This window comes from Pinus tabuliformis, chromosome 8 (genome assembly GCF_031772625.1).
Source record: "Pinus tabuliformis cultivar Carrire ecotype Pingquan chromosome 8, CPIR1, whole genome shotgun sequence".
In the NCBI taxonomy this organism is placed as follows: Eukaryota; Viridiplantae; Streptophyta; class Pinopsida; order Pinales; family Pinaceae; genus Pinus; species Pinus tabuliformis.
In genome coordinates this window covers 815,775,777-815,793,628 of record NC_142294.1, presented here as the reverse complement: position 1 = coordinate 815,793,628, position 17,852 = coordinate 815,775,777, and the positions used below count along the sequence as shown (strand labels likewise).

The window sequence follows — 17,852 nt, the reverse complement described above, 5'->3', positions numbered from 1 at the left end:
GGGAATTATGAAAAGTGTTAAGTATGGAGGTGGTATGATTACGCTACCTACCTTGATACCTAGTAGTGTTGAAAATATCAATATTGGAAAAATATCGGCAAGGCTCTTGAAAACATCTTATCGGCAATATCAGCAAACATAAAAAATCCAATTTTTCAGATTTTTAAACATAGCCGATATTTTCAAAATATGGCAATATTTGGCTGATATTTTCAAAATATCGCGATATTTTGAAAATATCACAATATTTACTCGGCAATATATCGTTTTGCCAAAAATATCGCTATATTTTCAAATACCGCCGATATATCGGCGATATTATCAACACTAATACCTAGTACCACCTAGAGAATTAAGTCAAAACAAATTTGTCTGAGAACAATTATATTCTCCATGTTAGACGAGGCAAGAAGGTAAGACTTTTACTTAGACATAGATAATAAAGGTTCATATCTATGTTGTAGCACACTTTAAAAACAAGTTAGAATCATCAACACCCTTCTAAGCTAGGGAGCAACACATGGAATCATAATAACTGGAAGAAATAATCATGGAATAATGTCTGTTGGCACGTATGATATAAATTGTCCAAGGAACAACAATTGATATACCACTGCAGAATGAATCTAAAACACAAGTGTATGATGGAGTGTAGGAGAGAAGCAGGCTTGGATCTGAGAAGCTGGAACAAGAAGTTTGTAATGTAGCAACATCACTCTCCTCAAAGTGTGGTTCTAAGGTAGTCACCCTGAAGGAGCAATGGAGCTCATTTAACACTATTGGAGTTGATTTGGCACAAACTTTCTAGGGATCTTAATTTTATGTATATCAAAGCTTGTAATTTTATGAATCTGAACATGATTTTTCCCATTTGCACCCTTGTGATATAAATCAGGAAACCTGCATATTAGGTGTCTATTTGTCCATATTCGCATTGATATGCAAGAACACACACATTTTTAAGGAAAACATTGTGGGATCTTCACTGGAAAATCCAAATGGAGGGCAGTTCAACCACCAGCCACCATAGTGGCTTGTAACGCACAAGAGTCAACTGGCCTCAAACCTCAGTTGGACTAGAACTGGAGATCTCACTGGGAACTCCATCTTCAAACAGTTTGTATGTATTTTTTATTTTTCCAGAGTCCATTCCAAGTCGAATGGCCAAGTCCAAGTCTGAGTTTGACTACATTGCTATAGACAACATATAATATATCAACAAGCCTTTTCAACAAAAGAATTAATACACACACATCAGGAAAAGAAAAGAAGAAAAGCATCAAAGTATTATGTGCACTTGCTTTTGTAGAGAAAATACTTTAGTAGTTCACCTAGCGGATTTTATCTATTTGTATAAATCAGTAGATTGAGAAGATTTTTGGAAAATAGTTGCAAATAATGAATGGCTTCAGTATCATTATGTGTGTGTCATTAAAATCCATTTTTTCTTCATGAAGATAAGTCTTTGTATAAATAGTTGGCAATAATGGCATGATGATGGTTCTCTATAGTATAGTACGCTTAGATATATGGACGGGAAATAACAAATTGATTCATAATGCCAAAGCATACACTCTATCGACACAGACTTGGATGTATTATGAATAGAGTTTACAAGTGGGAAACATCAGAATGGTATAACAAAGGGAGTTTATTTCTGACTCCCATGTTCCAAAGTAGCAAAACAAAGTTATTCCTTTCTTAAAGACGTTTAGAATATAATCAAACTTACCATATTTTAGTAGTCCACAAACCATAATCAGCATTAAGCAACAACACTTCTTACAGAAGACTAGGTTCAGACAATTTACTTGTAAGGATATATTTTTCTTTTCTTCCACTTGAAGACTAAAGAGACCTAAAAGCTTAGCTTAATAGCAGTGTCTAGTTCTACTAGAGATGAACTACGTATTTTCCAATTGAAAGGAAATCATACAAAACAAGGAAAGTAAAGAAACTGCAATAAGGAATTCATGTCTATTTTTCACTTCTGAGATATATAGGAGAATTATATCGTTTTCTATCAAAAACACCACTCGAAACGGACTTTCCAGCATTAGCAAAGGCAATAATATTGTATCGAATGTTCAAATCATTAACAAAAATAAAACCTGGGAAAAAAGCCAACGGGGTAAATCACACAAATGGATTTATTTAGTTGTATGTCAGTTCACTTTCACTTATCATATAAAATTAGCATGCATAAATAATTTTAGTCAAGAAAACTAATGGAGGTGACATAACCAAAATGGAAATCTATGTGTAAGCATTTTGCTCTATTCAAGCAAAATAAAAAAAGGCTAAAAAATAAAAAATACATGGACAAGAACTAAATTAATTTGTAAAGAGCATAGCCAACCTTTCTGGAAAGAACGTCAAGGATCTCAAGCCGTTCACGCGCAGAAGGGAAGTCACAAAAGAGGAGACGGTCTAACCTCCCAGGTCGCAACAAAGCAGCATCTAGTAAATCTGGGCGGCTAAAGCATTACCCACAAAACATAAATGAGAATCAAATTGTGAAGGAAAACTAAAAGAAATGTCAATGGTGTTCAACTTGAACAATGAATTTCTATTAATACATAAAGATATAAGGATGTCGCCAAGGCATCTCTAAGCTAAACAAAAAAATACTTAAAAGAAAAACTTTTGACATATAAGAGGTTGTTAAGTGGCATACACTTCTTCTAAAGCAAGAATATAAACTCCTAGTTTCATGAAGAATAACATTTGCAGAGCTCTAGACTCTAGATTTAAGATATGGTGCAATCGTATATGATAATTTGGTAAGGAGTAAGGGAAATTTGAAGCCCTTACTCAAAACCCTAGTTATTACTTTTATGAGGGAACAAGGTCACTTGGGAGAGCTACTTTAAAGATACACCAAGGGGATTGCCATTCATATTCCATATATAAGTAATGCATACAATGTCATTATCTAGATTGCATACATTGATTTTCAATAAATACTAGCACAATAGAAACCCTAGATAACAAATCATTCCATACATTAGACATAAAAATGAATATTTATCAAATCCAAGGCTTACTTACAAGATAAAATGCATGTACAATCCTTTATTGATCCAAAGTAACATCTCCAATGCCAAAGAAATAGCTCCAAGTAGCAAAATACACCATACAATCACATCTCCACAAGAATCCAAGAAGGCTGAAATCTATAAGAGGGCTGAAATATGTCACAAGTGATGGTGATCTAACACAATGAGCCTCTCCTCTATTTATATGAGTAGGACTAATAATTAGCCTAATGAAAGTCCCTATAACAAGTTTGATGCTAAAACATGCTTGGGTTACAAGCCAACCCATTAACTTTATGAAATATGCCCTAATTAGCCCACACATGTGAGCTGTAAGCTCTTTAGGGCTGACATCATCCAAGGAAAATGCTCCAAATGGCATGTCCAAGGGTGAAGAGGTGTCCAAGGTGGTGTAGAAGCGTGTCAATTCCATGATTTGAGGGTTGGCCCTCAAATTCACATCATTGCCTCTTGTGGGGTCCCAACATCCAACTGGGGCACCACAAAGTTGTCTTCATGGGTCTCCAACTGCTAAAAGTGGCCTCCTTTGCTCTAGCATTGAGGGCTTCTCAGGTGCAATAAGCCCTCCCTAGTCTCTCAATGTGAGACCATCCTCATCTGGGCTTTGAATCAGCTGCCACCCATCAATCTATGTCAAGGTTGGCCTAGGGGCTTGCTGGGTCCAATTGTGTCACCATGAAGAATCATCAAATTTGGTACAAAATCATCCAACATCTTGGGTGTTAGAGGTGCTTTGGGACATGTGTCATCAATGATGTTTCTAGGAGGCTCAAGAGTCTCAACGCTTCATCTGTTTGTGTCAATATACTTCTCTAGAAGGCTTGGGTACTGTTAACCCACCGCTGGTGGGTGACCCCATAGGAGAAATTTTCTCCTAGTTTTGTCTTCAGCTGACAACCAGCAACCCCTTGACAGCGACCTGATAGCTTTGATGTGCTACTTGTTTCCGACACAAGAGCCAACCATTATGTGCCCTTGCTCATCTGTCATGATCGTTTGTTTGAAGGCGGGCCATCCAATCCTAAAGGTATGATTTTTCATTATGTAGTTGGGGTTTTATGCTTGTTTTTCTTGGGCACACTTGAGCATGGATTACTGGAAGACTTGGAAGAAGGAAATGTTTTGATTGTACTCTTGTTCGCTTACCTTAACTGGGGGGGTTAATCCTGAATCCTAGTCCCGTGGGATCTCATTTATTGGCTATTAGCTTTAGGAAGGGCATTACATGGGAAACCCTGATTTTGGTTGTGTGGTCCTACTTCCCGATACCATATATTTCACCCCCCTCCGCTCATTACAAGGCCTTCACATATTTTCCTTATTTGGGTCCACATTTGTCCATTGGGTCCATAAGGTGTTAGCATCCCCTTCCCTTGTCCACACCGTGGGTCAGGCCTAAAATATGCCTCGAAGCTTGATGCAATGAAAAAATTATAAAAGCATAATATGGCAACATACAACAAGAAATGTACCACAAAATGCAAAAGATGGTTGGGACAATAAAATTTAGCACGTGGGCAAAAACCAAACATAAGCTCTACCCCTTATCATTATGGCCATCACCCTGGTTCCTATGGTCCCCTATGAGTGCCTCTTGCATCATTAAGGAATCCATGAATGTCCCAACCCCTGGTGGGCGATGAACTACCCCGCCTTAAGGGGGGTAATCACTGCTTTATCTTGCACATCATGCTCTCATTCCCTGGAGCCTCGAGTGGTAAAATCAAGAAAAATCAATAAAAGGAAAAAAGTGAATGAACAAGGGTGGAAAAACAAAGGCCATGGTAACTCATGTACCACGGTTGCTCCCTCCTACATTCATATACCAAGGTGAGGGCTCTCCTCATTACAGCTACCCTTGTACCATGGCATGTGGCTTGGAGCTTTCCCATTGTCCCCACTCCGTCCCATCATTATTTCACATGACACTTGCCATTTGAAGGATGTACCTTGGACCTGCCATTCCCTTAAAAGGTTGAAACCGTCTAATAGGGTCCTTCATTAACCGCTCCTACCCAGGAAAGTAACACTATTACATGTTAAAAGCCCCAAAATTGGAAGGGAAACCCACTATGAAGTGTTCATTTATGCCCTTGATTGACGAGCTTACTCACTCAATTACACCATTGAATCATTGTATTTGAAGGTGAGGAGACGCATTGGATCTTATACAGGATTGCAAGTGGGTTTTCATCTTGGACTTGGCCTCCCTATACAGGATCCAAGCCCTCCAGAGGTTCATTATGGCATTTGTAGGGTGAGCATTGAGAGCCATGGGCCTCCATTCATGCAGAGCACTGATTTCCAAACCATGGGCTTCTTTGTCACCACCATTTGCTTGTTCCTACCCCAGTTATTCGAGATGATGATGCACCTAGACCACATTGCCCTAGTTGGCTACACATTGCACCCAACACTTGGCAGGTGATCCAAGGCCCAGAAGAGGTTATGTCTTTCCTAGGGAGACATGGGAGGGCATGTGTCATCTTATAGCCCTCATTGATGGAGCATCAGCTTGATTCGAGCCATTTGAAAGCCCATGAGACCCATTTGGAACCCACGAAGCCCAAATAGGGGTTTGGAGTTGTTTTGCAGTAGAAGGATGGTATCACCCTCTTCATTATGATTTTTGAAGCCCTCTTACACATTTCTAGAACAAGAGGCCTTAACGCTACCACTCTAGGCCTCCACGCATGCATGACATTAGCCTTGCATGGGCTTAGGAGGGAAATTTAATTTAATTTTAAAGCTATCATGGTTGGTTTGTAACCATGGGTGGGTTACTTAGCACATTAAGCATATGGAGGGGCTTTGTCACTTAAAATTTGTACTCATAACATTTGTATAAATAAATGAGAGTGTTGGAGCCCATTTTTGTCCCCATTTCTTTACTCTTTTCACCTACATTTTCACTCTTTTTACCTATATTGTACTTCTTTTACCTTCTATACTATACCATTTAATGCCAAAACCCCATCATCATATGACTAGAGGTAAAGGCATTCTACTTAGCATTATTTCGATGTTTTTGGTTAAGTTTGGATAGATTATAGGATCTATTTTTTAGGCCATCTCTAACTATCTATTTTATTGGACTCGTAGCTATGGAGACTGTTGGCAGGTGAATGGCAAGCTAAACATCTGGTCAAAGCATGAGGAGGTGGACACTTCATCATTTAAGTGTCACTGTCATTATGTACTTAAAACTTCATTTACAATTTTGTACTTAAGCTGGCAGTCAATGATCAACAACTTCTTTTGGTGGAATAGTAAGCGGTTTATGGGATCTTCTGGCATATCATACACCGATATCCTTGTGGTCGAGGATAGAAAGTGGTTTTTCAAGTCAAACGCAGCCAACCAAAGTCTAATTGAGTCATGCGCAGCTGATTCAGGATTGATCTTATGAGATATTATACAACCCGTGATAGTCATCGATCAATAGTTTGCTATGTTAAGAGATAGTTAGTTAAACCTAGTATCCATCGGTTGTCTTCTTAAAGGCCCGATGAGTTTGAATTTGTTTTACTGCCGAGTAATGATGGTGATGTAATGTTCCAGACTCATTGATTTTGAAAACTTATGTTATTTTTGAGAGTCCAGACTATGTATGTCAACGTTTAAGCTTTGATCTAATTCAGTTCCAACATTGTTCTACTGTAAGTAATTATGGTTGCGTTTTGAATTTCGTTTTACTGAGTTAATTTAACTTGCTCCAGGCGTGGCAAGGGCCCACCACCTCTGGAACCAAGTTTATAGTTAGTCTAGATCTAGGATTAGTTTACTGTGTTAATTTTACATAGCATATCGTGTGATTGTTTAGTTTTCGAATGGTTTAATTGATTCCGTACCTAAGTTTTTATTTCGATCCTGTAGATTAAATTGACAAACTAAACTTTCCTGATTAATCCATAGACACTGAGCAACGACTTAAATTGTTAATTGTCTCTTCTGAAGAGCCTCATCATACAGATGCATTGTGAATCGTTCTGATTTGAATTATTAATAGAATTTTGAATAGTATTCTGAACCTTATACTCTGTAACCCTTCGAATTCAACAATGTACATGGATACTTCAGCATTATGTTTCTCAATCGATTGTGTCGTATAATGAATACAAGATTGTTTACATTGGAATTGCGCGCAGGGTTATGAAATTCCTTTGAGTTTTGTGAGAAGAATGGTTTGGTTTCTCGAGCTTTGTTCAGTAGTTTTAGATCTATAAGATTTGTGTAACAATTTAGTTTCTTGAATTTCGCCAGTAGTCTCGGACTTACGAATTCTGTGTGATCTTGTAGAAGTTTTGCTGCGATTTAAGCCTTCGACTTTGGTGTGTATGCAATCGTTTTGACTTTGTTTCATTCACGAACAGTAGTTAGGTTTCTTAAAATTGTTATCATAGATAGTAGTCAGATTTCCCTTTTGAACAGTAGTTAGGTTTCTTTCGATTTCGATTGTGAATAAGTAGTGCAACTATAGTCTCAATTAGGAATAGAGGTTCTGGTTTGTTTAAATTGTCACTTAGATTTCCTTCCAGTTTGATTAGGGTAGTCGATTTGATAAATCTCTCAATAGTAGGGTTCAATTTCCTTAAATGTCATTTGTCTAGATTGCTTTGAGTATCATTTCAGTTGCTTTGAGATAGGTAGTCTTTGCGTTTGAATGTTGAATGTCTTTCTTTGATTGAGTTAAATTAGAGAACTCCAGAGCTTAATTTCAATTTCGCATTCACTAGCTTAATTTCGATTTTACATTCACTAGTTTAATTTAGATTTCAAGTTCATTAGCTTAGTTTAGATTTAATCTTCATGCTCTTTGATCTAGTGATTCATGTTTTGTCTTGATCAGCATTAGAACAATCGAATGAGTGTTTCCCATTAAACGTAATTTGAATTTTGTAATTAGCATTTCATAAGTCAAAGTGATTTTACTGTTAAGAGAAATAGTGTTTGAAATGATTTGTTTGAGTTTTGCATTATAGAAGTAATTTGTAGCAAGCCTGTCTTAGTTGTAATATTCTTGTTTAAACGAGTGACTGAATAGAGTTAAAATAGGAATGGATTCTATAGGATTTAATGAATGAGTTCTTCAATATTTAGTGAGTGAGTTTGTTGAGCATTGAGTCTTTTAAAACAAGTATGATTTCTTTGAAGCTTTGTTAGAGCAACACACTTGATTCATGGTTGAATGCTTTAAGTAGATAGAGGAGTTTGAGTAAATAGGTTTCTGTACTTAAACATTGATTATAAGAGGAAATCACCTACTCTGTAATTAGATCTTGAATCTGAACCAATACGCAGTGTAACTCAGTGATTACGATCCCTGGTTGATGATTTAATATTAGGAGCTTTAAAATAACGAATTAAAACTCTCAACAGAGAGCTACTCTCATCTCAAATGATCACACTAAGGATTTTTGTATGCCTCATTAGAGATTTCTGACTTACAATTTGAGGAAATTTTTTGGATGCCTTTGGGATGTACTTTGATCTATGGATCTTTATTGCCATCTTTCTGGAGCTTCTAATGCATTGTTGATGGATGGATGTACTCTACATCGTCTTGTAAGTGTTTCTTGTTGGTGAAATTATCTTGCAAATAATGTCTAATGCATGGAATTTGTTCTCATGATAAGAATTCATACTCTTGTTTTATTGAATACCTTTCAAAATTGTAATCTTGGGAAGTTTTGCATGTGTTACTCATTGATGATGTGGAAAGAATGTTCCTAGTGGATAATGATTGCATTTAATCCATGAAACTCCATTAACTAATGTTAAGGAAGGTAATTGTTGGTAGGGGTAACTAGGGCTTCCTCTTTTAGCCTCCTTGAAGGTCAATTTAGCCAATTATAAGCACCCATGACTCCATACTCCCAATGGTCTAGGCACTAGTCAAGTCCCTTGGTGGTCAAATTTGGATTTAATCCATAAATTTTCCTTCTTTTCTCTTCTTAAATTTCGTCCCTTTAAGGATAAGGAGGCTTTTCAAGGGCTTGATGCGAATTTCAATAGAGGAGGAATTTTTGAGTTTGGCTTGGATAAAAATCTTTCTTTGTGTCTCCTCTAAATGTACTCAAGTTTTGGTGGAATTCCTACAGCGGATTCTCCATAAATTTTGATGCCCTGGTTGTCACATCAAGAGGGGACTCTAAAGGCTAATCTTTCAACTTGATGATTCTTTGAAGGCAATCTCTCTAGTACTTGGTGAAGTAAATCATTCATTGCCTTTTTCCTCTCCTAGCTTGACCTTGGATGCACATATATATCGTGTCAATTTTCAACCCTAGGTCTTATGTAGTTTATTTTCCAAGCGGTTTTTCATGGAAAGCCTTAATAGCTCCTCCCAAAGCTTGAACATTGTTGAACCTTTCCATTGAATGAGCCACCTTGCCTCACTTCAAGCCTATCATAGAGACATTTGTCACAAGTGAGTAATACTAGGACTCCCCTCGTCCATGAAAATCCGAGAAGAGTAGGGGACTTAGGCTATGGTGATAGTGGGCCTTTGTCCCAAGTGTTGTTGTGCCCTCTAGCTTTTGCATATTCACAAGGCTTGATAGTTTGTGCAACAACAGGTACCTGTGGAGAAGGTGCCCAAGACTTGGGCTGCTAAACCACCTCACAAGAATAACATGGAATATAGTCAAAGCAACTAGTCATCAGGGACAAAGATCATTGGTGCATATAAGTGAACCAAACTTGAATGTTATGGGCAATTTAGTACTTCAAACAAGGATCCATTCTGAAACTAGTACCCTGATCTCACAATGGTGTTTTTTCCCTAGGTAGGAGTGGCTAAAGGTCAACCCTATTAGGTGCTTCCAACCCCTAAGGGGAAGTGACATTTCCCTAGTCCATCCTTCAATTGATAGGTATTAGTGAATAATAATGATGGTAATGGAGGGGATAAAACTTCATGGCGAAGAGCCATGGTCAAAGGGACCAACTAATAGGGTTGTCCACATCCTAAGTGTATAGATGTGAGAAGGGAGTATTCGTGGATGCATGAGTTTCCAACTCAACCTTTGTTTTTCCATCCCTCTTGTGTTCCTTTTACTTCTTCTTGATTTTTTCTTTGTATTACTACTTATAGCTCAAGGGTTAGAGCTTGCTTTGTATGATGTAGTAGTTGTATTACCCTTTTAAGATCAGTTAGTTTATCGCTCATCAAGTTTGGGTCATGCTAGGGTTCCTTCCTTTGATGTAATGGAGCAATATGTGCTCAGGAACTACATGATGGCCATATGAATGAGGTAGAGCTCATGCTAGGAATTTTCCCACATGCTAATCTTTATTTCCCTTGCCATCTTTTGCATCTTGATTTTTCTTTCATTAAATTTGCTATAGCCATGATATTCTCTTTTTGTTGCATCGATCTCCCAGGCCTGACTTTTCGAGCCCTACCCAAGTAAGTGGACATATGAGTGTCAAATCCCAAAGAACCAATGACAAGTTGAACCTAAAGAATGGAGGTGAGATACAATCTTGTAATGCAAGATGGAATTTGTTAATTATGACATATGGGAAAATGGAACTATGCTATCTCAATCAAGGTTTCCCAAGTAGTGCCCCTCCTATACCCAAAGGGCCTTAAGGGAGGTCCCACTAGACTAGGATCAAATATTAACCCCCCAAGTAAGGTGAGAGAACAAGATCACAGTCAAAGTCTATCAATCTTCTAGATCACCCCATAATCCATACTAAATGCCCAAAAACAAACAAGTATAAGCACCCAATTGCAAAATGATCAAAGCATTGAAATCCATGTGCATGATAGAATTTCTTAACATTATAATTACTTTTGATTGATATATATGTTTCCTTTTAGACCTATGTTGTAGGAAATGTGGTACAGAGGTCCATTTCTGTACGGAAACTGGTACGAAACGCGGAAACGCGTTTGGTACAGCCGTGAAACGCGTTTCCGACCGTACTGCCACGTTTCCCGAAACGAAAACGTGGCCAATACGGCCGGAAACGCATTTCATGGCCGTACGACTCAAGTTTCCTCATTAACTTGTGTTTTTTTTAATTTGTTTTTTAATTTATTTTTAGGGTATGTTAGTGACTTCTAGTTGTTTCTAGATGCATGTCTAAAGTTATAAAAGTGAATTTTTGCCATAGTGTTGATATGCAGTTCATCAGGAAGTTTGAGACATATGCAATTCATGTTAATGTTAAATTCTTAAAGTAAAAGTAATATTCTCCTTTATTTTTCATTTTCATCCTTTTACTTAAATTTTTAACATTACCATGAAATGACTCATGATGTTTGAGAGTGGTTTTGCCCTCATTGGATTTCATATGGAGAAAGTAGAATTTTAGATCTCACTCAAAATCCAGCAAACTTATCTGTTTTTCAGGATTTCAGGATTGGGGGGATTGCAATGTTTCCATTGGATTTTATCATGTACTCGGGTATGGAACTTGTATTTAATCAAGAGAACCAAGCCCTCTATGCAGGGGAAACTCCCAATAATCAAGATCATGTAGGGTACTAGGGTATGAAACTTGTATTTAATCAAGAGCACTAAGGTCGTTCGACTATGTAGGAGGAGACTCCCAATACAACAGTGGTCCTTCTAAAGAATGGGATGTGGATGCAGAAAATCCTAATTTGGATCTCTCTCTTGCAGCCTTATAGTCTTTATTGTACTTGCAGCCTCATATATTAATATAAATAAAGGTTGATTTTGAGATTTGGATATATAATAAAGGTTGCTTTTGGATATTCCGATATTTTTATTTTCATTATGTGATCATTCATGAGTAAATGTGATGTAAATTAAATCTTAATGTTTAAGTGTAATAAATTATAATGTATCATTTATGCTTTGTAATTGCACATATATATATATATATATATATATATATATATATATATATATATATATATATATTCGCGTTTCCCCGTTTTCAAAATTTGGGGAGGTTGCGTTTCGTATCGCTTCCCGTTTTGGAAATTCATACCCGTTTCAGAAACTCGTACCCGTTTCCCCGTTTCATGCAATCTAGTTTTAGACCTTACTTTGTTCATTTATCTCATCAAGCAATTATACATTCAAAATCATAAAGAAAGTAGAGAGATCATAATGCACAAGAGACAAAAGACACCAGAGATTAGGCTAGAGCCCAGGGAAAAACTCACAAGGGGAAAACCCAATAATCCTTTCCTTATGGAATCTTTAGTCAATAGGAGAAATCCAAGTCAAAGATAAACTAACCAATAACCCAAGTGCCAAGTCAACCCTCCATGAAACAATAGCCTTGTCATAATTATGTCCAAGATATGCCACATGTCTTGTCCTTAATTCTACTCAAAAATTTCGCATGGCTTGCCTCAGAAACTTCATATAACTGCCTCAGAGAATGTCCTTCTTTCTGCCTCAGAGATGGTGTACAAACTACCTCAGAGATGCTCTACAAACTATCTTGGAGATGCTCGTATACTTCAAAGATTTAGTGTCACAGAAAACTTGCAAACTTCAGACATATATTACCACAGAAAGCTCGCACACTTCAGTCATATAGTACCATAGATAGCTCATACACTTCAGTCATATGGTGCCACAAAAAGCTCGCACATTTCAGATATAAAGTCTGACTTTCCTTCCACAAATGGGATCCAAGTTAGTTGCCAAAAGGTGGAGAATAGATGCCAATATATAGTTGTTCGTTCATGCGAAGTGACACGTCCTTTAGGCATGTCAACTTGTCTTTTGGAGGGATGACTTGGAAAATTGGAGAGACAAATGATGCTTTTCAAAAATTCAAATTTGCTTCTTTTACAAGGGTCATGAAGAACATGTCCTTTTACATTTTCATTTGACCAAAATAAAGCATGAAGAACATGCTAGAAAATAATAATTTTTTCTTCTTTTGTTTTTACATAAAATACATATTGATACAATGACAATTATGAAGATTGAACCTAGTTACAACTTCAACACTCCCTCTTAACTAGGGAGGTATTCATAATGACTCATCAGGATATTCTCAAGTTGAAGACTTCTATAAGAAAGGATCCAAATTGATAAACATCAATGATGATAACATCATCATAACTAACATTGTCAAACTACCAAGGCCTTGACAAGTAAGCTCTATCTCTCCACTAGATCAGAGCACAATGCTGGGAGGCATTCAATAGGACACCACCGCCTCTCCAAGGCACATACTCCACCTAGGTTCACCAAAGTATGTCCTCACAAGACCATTTCCTAATCCATTATCACAATACTTGACACAAGGAAATGTCGGTCCTTCGGACCATTCTTATATTAGATCAATGTACTTGACTTACGACTGTTAGTCCTAGTCACAATACAAATCTCAAGAATGTCAGTCCCTGATGCTTATCCAATCCACCATTCTCGATATAAGTGTTCATGTACTAGACTTATGGCTGTTATTCCTGGCCATAGTACATGACACATGGAGAACAAAGGTGTCCATCGTCACTCCCTCTCAAACAGGGAGGAGATATTCACAAGCCCAAGCTTGTCTCCAAAAATACTCATTTGTTCCCTTAGAAAAGGACTTCACCAATACATGGCTACCTGTTAGTGGAGATATACTGTAGCTTCACAGCTCCATATTGCATCATGTCACGAATCATAATGGGCTTCGACCTTCCCGGTTCTCCGACAATCTTCATACAACTTTGATCAATGCAAAATGTCATAAATGTATCCAAGAATCCAAATGTCATAGAAACCCTTCACAAAAATCAGCCAATCTCTGCAACAAATCAAGGTTAGTGTGGCAAAATTTAAAGGCTTGAGAGATCAGATCCAATGCCAAAAATTATATGTGAAGAAACCCTCCCAAAAAAAATCGTTGAAAACAGCTGCAAGAAAACAAGGATTAGAAAATAAACCAAATGCAAATTTGTTTGGAGCCGTGAGGGCTTGCGACCTTGAGAAAAGGCCTAAAAAGGCTTGCAACCTTTACAAAGGGTCTCAAAAATTTATTGGAAGTAACAAAATGATGCCTAAACCCCAGCGGATGCCAAATGTAACCCTCCAAAGCTAGCGGCTAACTAAAAATGAAATCTGAAGCGAAATAATAGTGAAAACCCCCAACGAAACCCTGAAAAATTTGCAGAAAAAAATTATGAGGGTAAGAGAAATTCGTTTTAAGGGCAAATGGGCCTCAAAAAACCCTTGCGGCCCTCCTAAAAGGTTGGATGACTGCCTTAAATGTGAGATAATGGTCTGAAACCCTAGACGACTTCCCATAAATTCTTTTCTTGCCCTTGAAACCCTACCCGTCTAGGGTAGGAGGCAGATCTAGTTTCAAAATTTGATTTTCCTTCAAATTTTCACTGGGATCAAGCCTGCAAAAATAGATCCAAGCTGTAAACTCGACTTCTCTTCAGGTCTGTGGAAAAGAATTCAAGGAAACCCCACAAGTATATACAAAGTAGATGGAAATACATACAAGGTTAGGATAAAATATGTACAAATTTATTTACACATTTTACAATAAAAGGATAGAAAAAATATTTACGAAAAATTACAAATAATTTACAAGTGTTGATCTATAGGGTATGAGGACACCTCCGCACTTAAATCAATTAATAGTCTCTTCAAATAGCAGATAGATCAATGAAAGTTCTTCAAAATAGGTGAAAGATTTGATTTGTAAATAAATGATCTTGGCAGAATAAAAGATAGGAAACTCCCTTCAAAGATATTCTTATGATGAGCCTTTGGGAGCCCCACTATGGGTTCTTAGTTGTTATGTGCCAAGGAGATGGAGATCCATACAAGGATTACTCCAATGCTTGACTCGAGGAGATGAAGATTCAAATTTGAATTACTCGAAATGCTCGATATCTGATCACATAAGATTTTCTCCACAATCTCAAAAGATATTGTTAGTTTCAATAGGGATTGGATGACACAACCAAAAGAAACTCTAGTGTCTAAGCAAGGATCCACTAGATCTGCCTAATCAAATGTGTTTCCCTAATCCAAATATAGGTGGTGTTGACCACATGTGTGTCAACTACCCCAAGAAGCAGAGTACATATCAATGAATAAAAAATTTCAAAGTCATCATCATCATGCGCCTTCCAATGTATCATTGTAATCCCAAATTTTGCAACCTTGTGGGTCTCCATTGTAAAAACGACTCTAATATGAGTATGAAGCCATGTAAAAACAAATAGGTAAGCCTTTGACTCTTGGCAAAGAGTTTCACTCTAGGGAGTTTTTTACCCTCTCCCAATTATTCGCATTTCCGAACCCAAATAATTGGTAGAGTTTTTCTCCCAAGCATCCCCCAAAGCTAGAGAAGGGCTCGATGGAGAGGTCTTAGGTGACTCCTAGTGTTATCGAGTCTATGTATTTTTATCATACTAGATCATATGTCTTGTGTTGCAGAATTTGGTTGAATCTAAGAGGTCATGTGTCTATCATAAATTCCCCTTCTAATGGGATGTCTATGTAAAAATATCTTGATGTAAAAAGTGTTGTCTAGGAATATTTTTGGTGGATGGTTACTCATAACTAGGCACCATCACCAAAATAATTTTTAGACCCACTTTGGGAGTGGAAAATGTGTGATCCCTTCTTGAGTCATTTAATTTATTTTCTGGAAAAAATGGCAAAAAATTAGCCAGAAAATGATCAAAAAATAAAAATGAGAGAAAATAAAAACTCACTCCAAGTGGAAAAACAAATTTTGGAGAAAGTGGACATTCCTAAGGTAAAACAAATGTGAAAGACTCATTCCTAAGGAGAAAATCCCTCAAAAATTCGTGGGTCCAAGAGAAATTAATTTTCTGAGGTCCTCCATCAAGGGAAAAATCATTTTTTTAAGAGAAATTGAACTTTTGGACTAGGAAAAAAGGGCTTTATCATGGAATTCGAATTTTCCCTCCAAATCAAGTGACAAGATTTGATTTTGACATGGATCAAGCTTCAACTAGTCATTATTCTCTGGGATCGAGTCAAATTTAGTCGTTTTCCACTTGGAGGGGGATCTAGATCTCTCTATTTTCTATATAAAGAAGCCCAAGGCTCCTCATTGAAACATCTTTGGATGGTGTAAGTGGCCCTGGAAGCTCTGTAATATTTTTGTTGAATAATATAAAAGTCTTTGGGGGTAAAAGCTATGTGTGTATGTCTTTAGATTGTTATGGTAAATTTATTTTAATGATTTGTATTTAAATTTCTATTGGGTTTTAATTTGTTATTTCAATAGCCATCTGGATTTGTTGTAGCTTGTTTGCTCCTACATTTGGATTGGGAAACACATTTGATTAGGCGGATCTAGTGGATCCTTGCTTGGACATTAGATTTCCTTTTTACTGTGTTAACCCATCCCTATTGAAGCTAACAAAATTTTTTGAAGTTGTGTAGAAAATCTTTTCTGATTAGGTATCGAGGACTTGGGGAAATTCTTGTTTGAATCAACCAAGTACTCGAGTCAAGCATTTGAAGTAATCTTTGTTTGGATTTTCATCTCCTCGGCCCATAGCAACTAAGAACCCATAGTGGGACTCTCGAAGGCTCATCAACATCTATGAAGGGGGTTTCTTGTCTTTTACTCTACCGAGATCACTTATTTATGAAATTCATCTCATTTTCAATTTTTGTGTAACAAAAGATATATCTGCTAATTAGAGCTAATAAATTTATTGTGAATATTGTAGATAATTTGTATATTAAATTTGTAAATAATTTTGCAAATAAATACTTACTAACCCTTGTAAATATTTTTCATTGTGTATATAGCTTTTGGGGTTTTGTTCTTTTTATTTGAATTTTCTTATAAAGTTGGAGGGACGGCTAGGCTTCTTGTCATTTAGCAGGTGCTATATTTCAAGATGCAGGAGGAAAATTCGAATTGTGAAGGCTTATGCCCTCACCTAGCCTAGCGGCTCGGGTTTGGGTATCTATTCACCTTGAAGGAAGTCGTCCAGCTCTTGGGAGAGGGCCAAGTGGGTTTTGAAGCCATATCTGGCCTCCAAAGGCCTAAGAGCCATCATTATTGTCCCTTTTTCCATCAACGCTCAGCCACAATTGGAGGTCGCAAGCCCTACAAGGGCTAGACTCATTGCAAATAAGGGTTTCTTCAAGGGCTTGTCTTTTAAAATTATTTGCAAATATTTCTTGTGCTTGTAAAACATATTTGTGACATCAATTTTACTTGTTTCCATTGCAGGATAGTCACAAATTTTTGAGGCCGAAGAAGACTAGTTTCTAGCCTTGTTGAAGCAGCCACAAGGATTTGAGGCTAAAGCCCTAGCCGCAGGCCTTATCTTGCTTCTATAACCCTAATGCAACCCTAAAAAGACCATCTACCCTAGATGAAAAGCATTGGAGGCTAATCAAATCCATCACAATTGATTACTGGACTAATCTCTTTGTCTTGCAGGCCTAATCAGAAGTTTTGTTAGGGCTTGGTGTTGTTTTTCGTTGAGAAAGTTGCAAATACAAAGTCTGATCCATTGAAATTTCTGATCATAATCTCTTGTTGCAGGCTTATATATCACTTGGGAAAGGGTTTTTTGGTTTTCACTTTGGCTTGGGTACTCATATCTCTCACGGATCTATCTCTATAGGCCTAGCCACAAGGCTAGATGCCTCTCTAGCCTTGGCAGCAAGCCCTTCTTAGGGTCTGATCGTTTGTTGATTTTGGATTAGGGCTAACCCTTTGTGATGGCAGGTATAGCGTGAGGATTTGGAAGGATTTTCACATCGGTTTGAGGTCTATACATTGTAATTTGAGCACTTGCATTGGTGTATTAGACTTCAAGGCTAGGCCGCAGGCCTTCAG

At 37.3% G+C, this 17,852-nt stretch overlaps 1 protein-coding gene across 3 annotated transcripts in view; it reads right to left on the bottom strand.

Annotated features, from left to right (window-relative positions):
• PEX1 (peroxisome 1) overlaps window positions 1-17,852 on the bottom strand; it is a 326,445-nt gene that overhangs the window by 27,097 nt on the left and 281,496 nt on the right. For all 3 annotated transcript variants that reach the window (XM_089372907.1, XM_089372909.1, XM_089372908.1), the window contains exon 15: window positions 2,360-2,477. In XM_089372907.1, coding sequence (XP_089229033.1) covers window positions 2,360-2,477 — 118 coding nt within the window. The remainder of the gene's footprint in view (window positions 1-2,359; window positions 2,478-17,852) is intronic.